At 42.5% G+C, this 14,278-nt stretch overlaps 1 protein-coding gene and 1 long non-coding RNA gene across 3 annotated transcripts in view; one reads left to right on the top strand and one right to left on the bottom strand.

Annotated features, from left to right (window-relative positions):
* FCGR1A (Fc gamma receptor Ia) overlaps positions 1-2,405 on the top strand; it is a 28,351-nt gene extending 25,946 nt beyond the window's left edge. For both annotated transcript variants that reach the window (XM_072766672.1, XM_025982978.2), the window contains 2 exons: positions 939-1,223; positions 1,980-2,405. In XM_072766672.1, coding sequence (XP_072622773.1) covers positions 939-1,223; positions 1,980-2,254 — 560 coding nt within the window. In that variant the 3' untranslated portion in view covers positions 2,255-2,405. The remainder of the gene's footprint in view (positions 1-938; positions 1,224-1,979) is intronic.
* A 2,712-nt stretch (positions 2,406-5,117) lies between these two features.
* LOC112907749 (uncharacterized) lies at positions 5,118-13,836 on the bottom strand. The gene is made up of 3 exons (XR_003232808.2): positions 13,555-13,836; positions 11,803-11,898; positions 5,118-10,143 (listed from the first exon to the last, which is right to left on the bottom strand). It is a non-coding gene; the product is annotated as an uncharacterized lncRNA (long non-coding RNA).
* Between the last annotated feature and the right edge of the window lie 442 nt (positions 13,837-14,278).

Genomic DNA, 14,278 nt, shown 5'->3' with positions numbered 1-14,278 from the left:
AAATCGCAATGCCCATCAGTAATCCCAGGAGCTAACATGAAGGGCAGGGCATAGTGAGGATCTATTTCATCATTTTAGTTGCAAGGAATAGAGATTTACTTGAGGTATGTAGGAGGGTTATTAAAAAATAACTCAATGGAGTCTCATAAAAAGCTCCATAGAATCAGAAGCCATGAAGACATTAGGACTCGGTTTTACATTTTATCTATCTCTCAGGGGCAATATGGACTCTCTGATTCTACTTCTCTCTGAACATGTGCTAACTAAGCAGCTTTCTCTGTTCCAGCTTACATGAGGGCCTCATTGTGGTTTTCATCTTAGTACTCATATAGTTATAGTTTCTGTCTGAAAAAGAATTCATTCCTCTGGGAAAAAAGAGGATTGTCCCAGATTATCTTTGGGGGAAGTAACACAAGTAATAAGTCACTGACCTGGCGAGTAGTGTGTGTCAGTGTCCGCTCCTGGTGGACCATTACCAAAAGGCATGGTCACGTAATCAGTCATATGACTATTCAGGGAAGCATGGACTGTGTGGAGGTATTTTTTTTTTTTTAAAGATTTTATTTTTTTATTCATGAGAGATACAGAGGGGGGCGGGCAGAGACACAGGCAGAGGGAGAAGCAGGCTCCATGCAAGGGAGTCCAGTGTGGCGTGGGACTCAATCCCGATTATGCCCTGGGCCGAAGGCAGGCGCTAAACCACTGAGCCACCCAGGGATCCCTGGAGGTATTCTCCCCAGTAGGAAATGAGGAAGTTGGCAACTATAAGAGTATCTATGAGGAAACCCCAAGAATGCCTCTCTGCTGAAAGTGGGAAAATTTGTCTTACAGATGCATTCTCTAGGGGCAGGTTTCCCAAGGAGGAACCAGGTATATTTTCTGTAAAAAGAACCTTGACACTGAAGCAGGCAACCCTGTCCCCATCAACTTTTCTTTAGAGCTATTTCCAGCCCCAGTGCTAAAAGCATCCTTGTCATCACCCATCCTGGAGGGGCATGTGGTCAATCTGAGCTGTGAAACAAAGCTCCTCCTACAGAGACCTGGTTTGCAACTTTACTTCTCCTTCTACATGGGCAGTAAGACCCTGCTGAGCAGGAATACATCCTCTGAATACCAGATACTAACTGCTAAGAAAGAAGATTCAGGGTTATACTGGTGCGAGGCTACCACAGAAGATGGCAATGTTGTCAAGCGCAGCCCTGAGTTGGAGCTTCAAGTGCTTGGTGAGCATGAGGGGAACTGACAGGCACAAGAAGATGCTCCCTTTTCTCCTTTGGGCTGAGGTTTGTTTAAGGGGATTTCATGGCCCACCCAGGAAAAACCCATGAAGGGGCATTTCCACTCTTGATTCGTAACTTCACTATTCTCATGAGCTCCATTAAGTTTCCTTTCTTAACTTCATTTATTGCCTTCCTTTTGTCCTTCCTTTCTTCTTCATTTTCTTTTTTCCCCCTTGTTCCTCCCCCCACCCTAAAAATCTAATCAATATATTGAGTTCCTTCCATCTATTGTCATAAATGTGGGGATATGAAGACAGTGGGGTACAGCTCTTACTTTAAGGAGCTCACATGGTAGATTGGTGAGGTAGGGATTTTGTGGATTGCACATACATACAGGCCCAAGTGTCTATATCTGGCTGAGGTAGAGAGACTGTGAGCTCCAAGACAAAGACTCTTTGGGAAAAAAGTTTATCTTCAACCCAAATCCATTTCAGGCATTAAATGGCATAGACGTAGCATTTTTGTCTGAAACTAGGAAGTCCACTTAGTAGGCCCTGGCAGTTAAGCTCTTATGAGGAGCCTGCCCCTGGTCTGTACACCATATAACTCAGGTGGAGCACCTATCTGCCCCCTGAAATTATCATTGTCTCCACTGGGGACAGGCATACCAGGTGTCAGCCAGTATTCCCTCCCAAACATAACTCATCCAGATCCCTCTGCGTTCTAACTAGCATTTCTTCTTGTCATTTTCTTTTTCAGGCCCCCAGACACTAACTCCTGTTTGGTTTCACGTCCTTTTCTATGTGGCAATGGGAATGATATTTTTGGTGGATACCATTTTCTGTATGATTATACATAAGGAACTGCAAAGAAAGAAAAAGTGGAATTTAGAAATCTCGTTGTACTCTGGTCTTGAGAAAAGAGTAAATTCCTACCTTCAAAAAGAGAGAGATTTAGAAGAGCCAAAATATCAGGAACTCGAACAGCTGCAAGAAAAGACACCCCAGATGCCCCCAGAGGGAGAGCAGCAGTAGAGCCCAGGGGGTGCCCATGGATTGAGATGGTGCCTCCCACTTCTTTTTGGTGCGTGCATTGGGGTGCAGACACCCAAAAGTTTGAAGACGTTAGAACTCTGAGTCCCATGTCATCTGATTAACTCTGAAATAAAGCAAACAAATGAGTTGACTTCAAGTGGAGATAAACTTGGAAACTGGGTAATCAGGGATGATTTGAAGTGAGACCTACTTGAAAGAGATCTTTAAAAACTTGTAAGTCCAGTCTATTATCTTATTATGTAGTTTGAGCAATAATGTATTTCTAGGGACAGGGTGAAAAGGTAAGTGGGTGCATATGTACAAGAGATTAAGATGAGAAAGAGAATGAGGAGGAGGCAGAAAAAGAGAAAGGATATCAGGGAGACAAAAGAGCAGAGACCCAAATAAGGAAATGTAATTAACAAATGGCTCCTGAGAGACTATGGGTGGAGTGCTTACACCTCCCTGGAGTTAGCAAGGTTATCTGATGGCTTCTCTCTTCAGCACACTAGCAGGGAATGCATCCACACAGCTTATAGAGATACATGGCAGTTCCTCGCCAGGACAAATGGGGGCATGATTTTTGCCCTTTCATTGGAGGCTTTCTCATAACTTCTCTGTGTCCAGAGACACCAGGAATCCTGTTTGCCTACCCCACTCCCTCACTCCACAGGAAGACAGAATGTAACTGTGGCTTTCCTTAATAAATTAAACCTAGAACTCCCAGCAGGGTACTGCAGGAAGGAGCTTCAACTGGGGAGATGCAGTGACATAAAGCCCCAGCTCTTACCTCTAGAGATGTACTCTCCCCTTCTGATTATCTGGATGATTACTAACTAGTTTCAAGATAATGCTATACTCTCCCACATAGGCTCTCAACTTGGAGGCAAAATATTTTTCTGCTCCTCTATAACACAGCTGAAATAAAACTGAAACATGTGAAAAGACTTTATTAAAGCATAGAAAAAAAACCAAAAGGGGTATAAAAAACCTAGCAACATATTTTAGATTTGGCTTTAAAAAAAAACAAACGTACCGTACAAGGATGCATTATGCATTCCTGACTAGCCTATTCCTGGCTCCATGTGGGAGGAATCACCTTTAACATCCACCACCTAGAAGCACTCTTAAGCAACTCAGCACTGTGAAGTAGATGGAAGAGCACTCTAGTCCACTGCTTCCCTAGTCTATGGACAATGACAACATTCTCTCTTTGAGAATAAAGTACAGCAATTATCATCTCACTAGAAGTACAACTCCAACATTTTTTTTTAAAAGATCTACTTGAAAGAAGAGAGCACATGAGCCTGAGATGGGGGAGAGGCAAAGGGAGAGACTCTTCTAGCAGACTTCCAGGCAAGAGCACAGAGCCAGATGCGAGGTGTAGCTTAAGACTCACAAGACCTGAGCACAAAACCAACAGTTGGATGCTTAACTAACTGAGCCACCCAGGTGCTCCAGTTACAACTTCAACATTTGTATTAAAAGAAATGGTCATATATAATAGTAGGAGTTTCTTTGATTACACACAATTTTTGGTCTTATTGACTGAGAAAATGGACATGAGAATTGCAGGGAATGAATCCCATAGGAAAGAGGCCCAAAGATCCTCTGTGGAACCTGAGGAATTGGGAACTGAAGGAGGAAGTGACATGGACACTCAGAAGAGAGAGCTCTCTGCTGATTCCACAGGGTGGATAGAATTTCAGGGAAAGGGCTAAGAGAAGATGACGCCTGGGCTGGAGCTAGAATGGAGAAGTCATTACTAAAGCAACATGAAGTGCTTCCTCCTTCCCCACTCTCCTCTTTTGTGCTTCCTCTCCAGATTTTTCCATGCTTCTATCTTTGTCACAGTTTTTTCTCACATGTACTTTATCGCTTAAATTACTGATTTGATTAACTCAATTTTCCCCCTCTTTTGTGATTAAAGCAATTTCTTAATTGTATTGCTGGGTGGACCCCCGATCCTGAGGCTTTGACCCATTGTCTCCCAAAGATACCACCAAAGGTTGTCTGTCATGAGAAATAATTCAGGGACAGATAGAACACGGAAATGAGCAGAGGGACACTAACAGGAAAGTTGTTTTTTTTTTTTTAAAGATTTTATTTATTCATGATAGTCACACACAGAGAGAGAGAGAGGCAGAGACACAGGCAGAGGGAGAAGCAGGCTCCATGCAGGGAGCCCGACGTGGGATTCGATCCCGGGTCTCCAGGATTGCGCCCTGGGCCAAAGGCAGGCGCCAAACCACTGCGCCACCCAGGGATCCCAACAGGAAAGTTTATTAAGGTGAAAGTACACTTTTGATACATGAGTGGGAGAGAGAGAGAGAGAGAGAGAGAGAAACTGTGCCCCAGGGTTCAGGTTTCTGTTTTTATCCACAGTTGTTAACAAGGGTGTAATACTCATTACTTGGGGCAGGACTGGAAGCATGTATGTTTTCTCAGTTGTTGTTTTTTTTTTTTCTTCCTTATTTGGCCAGGGGTTTCCTGTCATGGCCCCTGCCATCTAGGGCCTCTCTGGTTCAGTCCAGCTTCTTCAGGAGTGCTGTGGGGACAGCCTCTGACACTCCCAATTGCTGGCCATTCTGTTAGAACTTGACTGCCTACCCTAACATTTGAACAATTTACACTTCAGTCGACCCTTATTTCTGGCCTATCACTGTGACAGGAATAGGTTCTTGGGGTCCTCCACATTGATGCCTATCTGACGATTCCCCAAGCCTTAGTGCTGGGTCAGGTCAAGGCCTGGTACCACCTCACACTTTCTCCAGGTGGGTGGTCAGCCCTCCAATTTCCCTATGGCATTTGGATGCCCTGTCCCTGACATTTGTCCCTATCTATCTAAGGGCTCAACTCTTAATTTTTATTTCATCTAGTACTGGAAACACACACAGAAATGACTGGATCCAAGTGGGGGGAGAGGCCCAAAGGGAGAGAAGGGAAAGAAATGCAAAACCCAGCAGAAGGCAAACTGTATCCTGCTGAGACCCCACCACAGCTCTCCCAAAGTCACATCATTCCTGGAGCACCGAGCATCTGTTCCCTGAACAGAACAGGACATTTCAACCCAAAGCAGGACATGCTTATGAGAAATATTTGCTTGAGCTCCTCAGCAGGGTTGGCCAAGGCTTTATCGAGCTTTTGTTGCAGTCTGATTTCTTCCACTGCCCAGTCCTTCCTCTTCACTCTTCCTTTCACAGGGGTTCATCTTTAATAAACATCTTGCACCCCCAACTCTGTCCAGCATCTGCTCCTAGAGTCCACTCTGAGTGTTTTGTATGCCACTGCAACATTTATAAAGTCTTTGGAGTCTTATAAGACCCATCTGTTCCAATAATACTTCTAGGGACATACATATTTTTAACAGACAACAAAACAAGTTGGTAAGTAAAAAGTATGCACCATAGCTCCATTTTGCACAGAATAAGCTTGATATTCCTGTGACTGTCCTTCGTTCAACACCTTATCAAATTGAGCTGGCTTATGATGCAAAATGCTCTCTCTCCTATCTGAACATCTGCATATATTCAGATTGTACTTTTATGAATAATGAAGACTTGCATTTTAAGGTCAGAGTTTGGAATTTCACTAGTTAGCATTAGAAGCAAAACACAAGCCTGCTAATTTTACTTGCAGAAATCAAGAAGTGGACCAACAGAATTTTACTCAATAATGGTGAACTGAAACAAGAAACATACAGCACTTTAAAACTCTAGAGTCACCACTACCCCCTACCTAGTGTCATACATATGGATTGCTTTACTCACTGACCTGTGTCTTCCTTGAGTGTGTGAACCCACAGGGATTCATGATGATGTTCTTGCAGGTACACTGGCAATAAATCAGGCCCCCATTTGTCAACTTCCATGCACAGGCTTCCATGCCTAAGAATATGTCCACTATAAATGTCCGTAGCTAGTCCTGCTTTTCTATCCATTCTTTCCCAATCACCCTTCACCCAGTTTGCAAAAGAAAGGCTGTCTCTCATTCCAAATCATGATTCATTGCCCCGAGGATAAAAAAAAAAAACTCTCTGTGTACCAGAGACAAAGGCACTACACACCACAGGTAAATTTTTGTGTCTTATATTTATGGGTATTAAGGGCCAAGCTAGGTATTAGAAATAAATATGCTGGCCCATGTTGAGATATTCTGAATCCTGGTATATTATAAAAGAGGCAAAGCAGAATTTAACACAATTTTCAGGTAAACACCTTGCCTCTTCTTTATTATTATTAAAACAACAACACAACAAAAAACCAGCTTTGCTCTTGAGGAAGAGTCCTGAGAACAAGGCAGAGTGTAAGAAATACTGATTAAATAACTGCATCTTATCTAGGCAACAAAGTTCTTATGCACAGCTCTACGTCTGATCTATTCATCTGTGAAGTAGGCTGTGTTAAGAATAGGCTAGGGTATGTTAAGGTAACAACTCCTGAATCTCAGCACCTTAAGCCAACTGAGGTTTATCCTTCATTCATGTTACACCAGAATCAAATGTGAAGGCTGATAAAGGTGGTACTTCCGGAACATTGCCAGCAGTTGTGCCAGAGTTGAAGAGGGTATGGAGCAACCCAAAACAGGAAGTAAATCCTCCTGCTGAGAAGTGACACACAACACTTCCACCTCACTTTGTCAGAACTAGTTATCTAGCTCCATTCAACCACAAAGATGATGTAAAATTCTACAGGAAGCATAAAGCAAGAAGCTGGAAATATTGTGAAAGCAGCTCAAAGGCTACTGCAGAGTATTTAAGATATATTAAAAGCATGCTAGGAATTATCAACTGAAAAAAAAAAAGGAATTACCAACCGGCTTCAAAGAGCAATCTCCCTACATTTGCAGTATTCTAAGTAAAGGGAAAGTGTTGATACCGCATTCACCTAGGATTCAGTGTTTCTCAGTTGCGTACTCTGATTTCAAAAAAGTGATGAAACTTTTTACCTTTAACAGATGAACACTACATCTCCAAGTAAAAGGAACGGATAGAAAGTAAGTTGGTGTCTTATACTCTCTTGAACAATTAGAAATATTTTTCGCTAATTTTTACCAAAAAAAATAGTGGATAGTGTAAATCCGTGTTCACATTTTTACTTGGTTGCAAATCTGCTTGCTGTCATTCATCGATCCTTTCTCTGTTCCTAACTGGCACATGTTAGTAGATTATACTGTAAAGCGCGACGTAACGGTCACGAATACACTTTTTGAAACTCTACATTGAATTCGCGGCTAAAGCCGGTTTCTGGATGAACAGACCAAGGCAGTGGTTGCGGCACCGCGGAGGCTTGGTGCTCCGAATGCGTCCCGTAGCGGGCGCGGGCGCCACCGCGCGGCCACCCGTGCACACTGTTACTTCAGCTCGCCTCCCCGCTCTCCGCAACCTTCCCCAAAACCCGGTGAGATCTTTGCTTCCCCAGAGCCCGAGCGGCAAGTAAAGGGCTTTAGGTGGGGGGCGGCGGCCAGGCAGAGAAGAGCAAGGGGTCGTGCATGTCCGACTTGTCCTGGTATCCAGAAGAGCACCCAACTCGTGGGCTGTCTCCCAAACCCCGAAGTCCTTGTTTGCTCGGGGCTGCAAGCGTGAGTACCTTGTTTCCCACTGGGCCCGGTTCGCTGCGGGAAGGACGACGGGAAACTAAACAGCGCGGCTTCGCGGGCGGCTTCCGGAAGCGCGCAGCTGAACCACTCCTCTCCGGGCGGGGGCCGGGGCCCAGCCGCCTGCTCGCAGACCCGACGGTGGCGCCACCCCGCGGAGAGGAGGACCAGGGCCGGGAGACGCCCGAAAAGGCGGCTGGAGGCGGCGGCAGCGGGGCAGGGGCGGGTGGGCGAAGGAAGGACGGCCGTTCAGTCAAGCACAAATGGCCTTCCTGCAGGTTCCACCACCGTCAGAGCCGGGAGGGACCCGGGCCCGCAGCTGGGCGGTAGGCAGGGGCCCCCAGGCTCTTCCAGGGCCGCGCATAAATGCACTCGGAGTCGCAGCTTCAGCCAAGGGCCTGCCCTATCCTGGATGGAGAGAGCTTCCGGGACTGAGAACAAGGCCCCGGGGGATTATTGCAAGTGGCGGGGGGTGGGGGTTGGGGGCTGGTGGGTATTGGGCGAGGGAGGGCGGGAGTTCCCTCATCGCTTTGAGGCTCAGCAGGAAAGTACCCCCAAAGCCTGCCGCCTTACCGGAGGGGCTCTTGGGCACATTCTATAAAATCCAGGGCTTACAGAACTGAGTACAACATCCCAGAGGAGACAGCGCAACAAGCAACTGGTTGTGAGAAGAGTGGGTCAGTTTCTCATCTTCCAGGCTTCATAGGGAAAGCCCTAAGCTCATACAGGAGTTCAGGCTCATTTCAGAATAGACTGTTCTTAGCCTGAGAAGGAAGCCCCAGAGCCGATCGACTGGTTTGGGGTAAAACGGGAAGAGTTGGGTCCATTCCAGATGTTTCCTGGCTACCACACAGTTGGGAGAAACCCTAGAGCCTTCAGGATTTAGGAATTGCCCCCCCAACAGCCACCCCAGAAGCCAAAGATAGCCAAACCTGCCCGAAAACCAGATAGGATGGAGGCGTAGCTGGGAATTGGCAGGAAGGGGCTCTACGGTCCTCACTGCCACCAGGCCAGTTGGAAGCAAGAAAAGCAATTAGGAATCCACCTGAGAAATAATGGTAGTTTGGACTTAGGGAGCAGTGAAGGTGTTAAGAAGTGTCACATCTGGAATATGTTTTGTAGGGAGTGCCAAAAAAGCTCGCTGATTGATTAGATGTAGGGAATGTGGGGAAAAGAGGAATCAGAACAACTTCTGGACTTGAGCCTGAGCAATAAATTGATTCCATTGATTGGGACCAGGAACTGGGAAAGAACAAGTTCATGTAATGGGAGAGAGGAGTAATAAATGAGAAGCAAAAGTTTGATATTGGACATATTAAGATTACTATTTGATAGTTAAGTGTAATTGTTGAAAAAGCAATGGAATATGGGTGGTGCTCAGAGAACAATGCTGGAGTAGAGATAAAAATTTGAGAGTCATCATATATATGTGGCATTTAGAGCCATGGGATTAGAAAAGACAATGTAAGCAGAAAGCACAGATAGAAAACAGAAAAGGGTCTAAGGCTGAACTCTGGGATGTACCAAATCTTAGAGGTTGTGTAGAAGAGTTGTTAGCAAAGGATGTTGACAGGAAATAGCCAATGAAATAGAAAAGCAGAGAAGAAAGTGTCTCAAGAAAGAAACAGTGGTAAACTAGGTCAAATTCTTTTGAGAAGATTATTGGATTTGGAGTAGGATTGCATTAAATATGTAGATGTTGAAAGTGACCAATCTCATAGCTATGATAGTATAAAAACCAAAAGACCCTAAGAGAACTGTATATTAGGCTAGGCAATGGAAAGCAGGATGAAAAAAAAATTATATTAAGTTAAAAATCTGGGCCTCCATAAGGTCTTTTGGGTATAGACTTCCTTGTTAATGCACTGCCAGTAAAATGGGAGCCAATAAAATTGTTTGTTGTCCTTACTTTATTTCTTATTTCTTGGTTTGTTTCTGATTGTGGAGTCCAAACCCCTAAAGGGTTAGAAGCTCAACTTTCTGCCTTCCCCATTTCATCTCCATCTCACACTAAGCACATAATACTCCTTACCTCCTCCTCTTAAGAATAAATTGTGAAGAGGGAGCATGTGTTCAAGGGAAAGTTTCCTAAAGATGATAAGTTTGATAAGGTAGAAAATCTCTAAGAAAGACTAGAAATAATTGGTTTACACATTCTGGAAAAATAAATTCCCCAAACATGGTCCTCTCTGAGAAGATAATTTTGAGGAAGAGTGGCTTGATTTCCAGTGAATCAGCTCTGGAGTCTGGCTGTGATTTTGAAGACCATTTCTTCTGAAAAGACAGAAAAAGGCCTAAGAAAAGAAGAAATAGGCATTTGCAACGGGATTGTAAGTGCCATATTTGTTTTAAAAAATCGTCATTTCCTAACTTGAATTCAGTCACATCTCAAAATTTCACAGGCTTTGGGTACAACTAACTAGAGTTCAAATCTTAACCCTGCACTTAATGGCTCTTTGATTTGCAGTTTCTTATCCCAATTACCTTTTATTCCATTTTGAAATCTATATTGTGGCCCATAATATCTAACTTCTATGGATTAGTTTTATTTACTGAACACTCTTTTATTTGCTTTGGAGGGGTTATTTCACTTAATCTTTTTTTTTTTTTTTTTGAGATTATTTATTTTAGAGAGAGAGAGAGAGCAGGAAGTAGGGCCAGAGGGAAAGTCATAAGCAGATTCCATGCAGAAGACAGAACCCAATGGGGAGCTCGATCTCACCACCCTGACATCATGACCTGAACCAAAACCAAGATTTGAATGCTTAACCAACCACGGCACCCAGGTGCCCTTATTTCACTTAATCTTAATAGTATCTGATGCTGTCTTTTCCTTGTTAGTATGTGGCTTTTAATCCTTTCTTCATTATCTTGATCATTTTTTCATATAAATATTGTCTCTTCCCTTAATGTCTGGTGAAACTCTCTGGACCTGGTGCTGTTTTTAAGGGTAGGTCTTTGCCTATCTTTTCAGTTTCTCCCTCAGCTATTTTTATTCAGTTATTCTACCTTTCTTAGGGCAACTTTGATCACTTGTATTAAAAATTAAATATTTTGTCTACATTTGCAAATATATGTATCAAAATACACATAACACTTAAAATATCTCCTACATTTAACATTGCTGGTATAGTGCTGTACTTTTTCTCTTTCAATATGAAATTACCAAAGGAATAATCCTTTAATTTTCTTTCAAAGAATGAGATTTTGGGTTTATTGATTAATTCTATTTGGGGGAAGTGGGGAAGTATCATCTATTCATTTCTGCTTTTATCCTAATCTATTCCTCTACTTCCCTCCTGTTTTGCTGTCCCTTTATTAACTTTTTTTTCCTTTATTAACTTTTAAGTTAAAAGCTTACTTCATTATTTTGAATAGTTCTCATTTTCTCATAAATGTATTATAGAGCTATGAATTTTCCTCTGACCTCTTCATATAAGTTTTTATAATGCTCTCTTTGTTATTATTATTGTTTACTGAAAAGTATATAGCTTTTATTTATATGTCCTCTTTAGTCCATGTGCTTTTTTCTAACAGTATATAGATCAAGGAGAAATATTTTTAGTTATGTCCTTGCACTATGATTAGTGAATGTGCTTCTATGGTTTCAACTTTTTCAATACTTGTTGAGCTTTCGTTTGTCATCTTACACATGGCTGATTTTCATCAGTATTTATGTAAATTCGAAATATACGTTTTCTATTTTGGATACAAGGTGGTGTGGGTATAAGAGTAGTTATGACTAATTTTGTTAAGCATGTTCTTCAAATCCTCTAAATCCTTAACAAGTTTTAGTTGACTTGTCTGCCAATTCCTGAGACTCTGCTTTCTTCCACTATAAATGATATGCATATTCGAATCCAGAAAGATTGATTATGCCCTTTCCCATCTAAACACATCCCACAATCATAATACCATGAAATACACCTTTAGAAAATGAAAAAGTTTCTTACCTTTTTTCTCTAGGCCAAGGATTGAAATTCAAATTTTACCTTGGTTAACTCTCCTGCTAATCCTAAAATTGTGTTCTCTACACATACTTGCTGTTTCTGAAAGAAACAAAATACTCACTTAAGAATAATTTCTATTGCCCAGTCCCTTAACAGTAATGTGAAAGAAACTGTGAACAATTGAACAATTCAAACACTTAAAAAGACATCAGGGGAAAAATCCCCTACAAAGACACCTCAATAAGCAAAATAATTTTTCTTCACTTTTCATAGTGCAGCAGGCAGAGGAATAAAGGAGCCTGAGGAAACAAGGGTATATTCATTTGCTGAAAGTATCCCTCTGGTTGGTATATATACAGGTTGACCAATGTGCCTTTCTCCTGGTCATTATTCTATGCATTATAATATGGATCTTGAGTCTAGACATGTCAAACCAGATGAAACACATCTCCAGAAAGAAATTCAAGTAGTGGGATCCCTGGGTGGCGCAGCGGTTTGGCGCCTGCCTTTGGCCCAGGGCGCGATCCTGGAGACCCGGGATCGAATCCCACGTCAGGCTCCCGCTGCATGGAGCCTGCTTCCCTCTGCCTGTGTCTCTGCCTCTCTCTCGTTCTCTCTCTGTGTGACTATCATAAATAAATAAAAATAAATAAATTAAAAAAAAAAAAGAAATTCAAGTAGTTTAAGTCCCAACCCTAGGATTGGGAATTATATTAAGAACACTGAGTAACTTTTACCCAGGGTTATATCTGAACTCTGTTTCACACTCCCTCTTGGCCTAAAGAGTTTTCCTCCAATGCATTTGAAAATTAGAATCATGGGACGCTTGGGTGGCTCGGTGGTTGACCGTCTGCCTTTGGCTCAGGTGGTGATCCTGGGGTCCTGGGTTTGAGTCCCACATCAGGCTCCCCTTGAGGAGCCTGCTTCTCCCTCTGCCTATGTCTCTGTCTCTCTCTCTCTCTGTGTCTCTCATGAATAAACAAATAAAATCTTAAAACAAAAAACAAAGAAAATTAGAATCCGGGAATCCCTGGGTGGCTCAGTGGTTTAGCGCCTGCCTTCTGCCCAGGGTGTGATCCTGGAGTCCCGGAATCGAGTCCCACATCAGGCTCCTTGCATGGAGCCCGCTTCTCCCTCTCCCTGTGTCTCTGCCCCCCACCCCCTCTCTCTGTGTCTTTTGTGAATAAATAAATAAAATCTTAAAAAAAAATAAAGAAAATTAGAATCCTACCAAGTAGAAACTAAAACTTACACAAGGCTCAAACAAAATAAAGCTGATGTCTTTAGGTATATTCTATTCTCTTGAATCTTAAAAAGGTATGATATTAAAAGAGTGATATGAATTTCCTCCTACTTTCTGGTAAATTTATAATCACTGCTCTTTTTTTTTTTAATTTTTATTTATTTATGATAGTCACAAAGAGAGAGAGAGAGAGTCAGAGACATAGGCAGAGGGAGAAGCAGGCTCCATGCACCGGGAGCCTGATGTGGGATTCGATCCCAGGTCTGCAGGATCACGCCCTGGGCCAAAGGCAGGTGCCAAACTGCTGCGCCACCCAGGGATCCCTATAATCACTGCTCTTGATCATGTGAAGCAACTGAGATAATTTAGTCCTTATTTCATTTCACTAATCTGTGTTTTCCATTTTTTGCCACAAGATTCCTTCTTCTGCGTGCCTGGTGCTGTTCAAGTCCCAAGATCAATGAAAATCTCAATCTCTCTCTCAAAATACTTAACCATTCCCAAGCCATTACCTCTTTACTACCTTGAGACAGTAGGCCAGCATCCATGTTTGGTCTTCAAAGGTCAAATACTGGAGAACTGCTTAAGCTTTATTAGTTCCCTGCTTTACTCTTTCTGGCGTAGTACAGAATGTGTTCTTGGCCAAAGAAAAGAAATCTTGAGGTCTCAGAACTATCATCTGCCTTGTTTGCTACTCCTTGGACCGTAGTTTAAATAAGAAAGTCTTCTTTATATTGTTGGGGAAACTTTGCTTCCTGAATGGTGGCAAAAACAAGAGCTTCATCTTGAAAATGCTGAGAGGAAACACATGAAATACTTTAAACAAGAAGAAATGATTGACCCATAAATCATCAACTTGGCTCCATCAAGCCCATTTTAAATTTTTTTTTTTTGTAAAGATTTTATTTATTCATGAGAGATAGAGAGAGAGAAAGGCAGAGACATAGGCAGAGGGGGGCTCCCTGTGGGGAGCCTGATGCAGGACTTGATCCTAGAACCCTGAGATCACAACCTGAGTCAAAGGTGTCTGCCATTTTAAAATTTTAACTTAAACATTTCCCAAATATTTGCATATTCTCCTTTTGGTTATAAGGTGTGTACCTCTCTGTGCTACTGAAGTGTGCCCTCATTTTTATTGATGTGGCTTGCTTCTGTGTTAAATCCTAAAAATTCGGATATTTCAACTCAGAAATCAGAAATAGGAGAGAAGTATTTAATGAGTATTTCATTTTTCCT

The sequence above is a fragment of the Vulpes vulpes genome, chromosome 8 (assembly GCF_048418805.1).
Source record: "Vulpes vulpes isolate BD-2025 chromosome 8, VulVul3, whole genome shotgun sequence".
In the NCBI taxonomy this organism is placed as follows: Eukaryota; Metazoa; Chordata; class Mammalia; order Carnivora; family Canidae; genus Vulpes; species Vulpes vulpes.
Note: the sequence above shows the minus strand (reverse complement) of the source record. Positions and strands in the feature narration are given on the sequence as shown.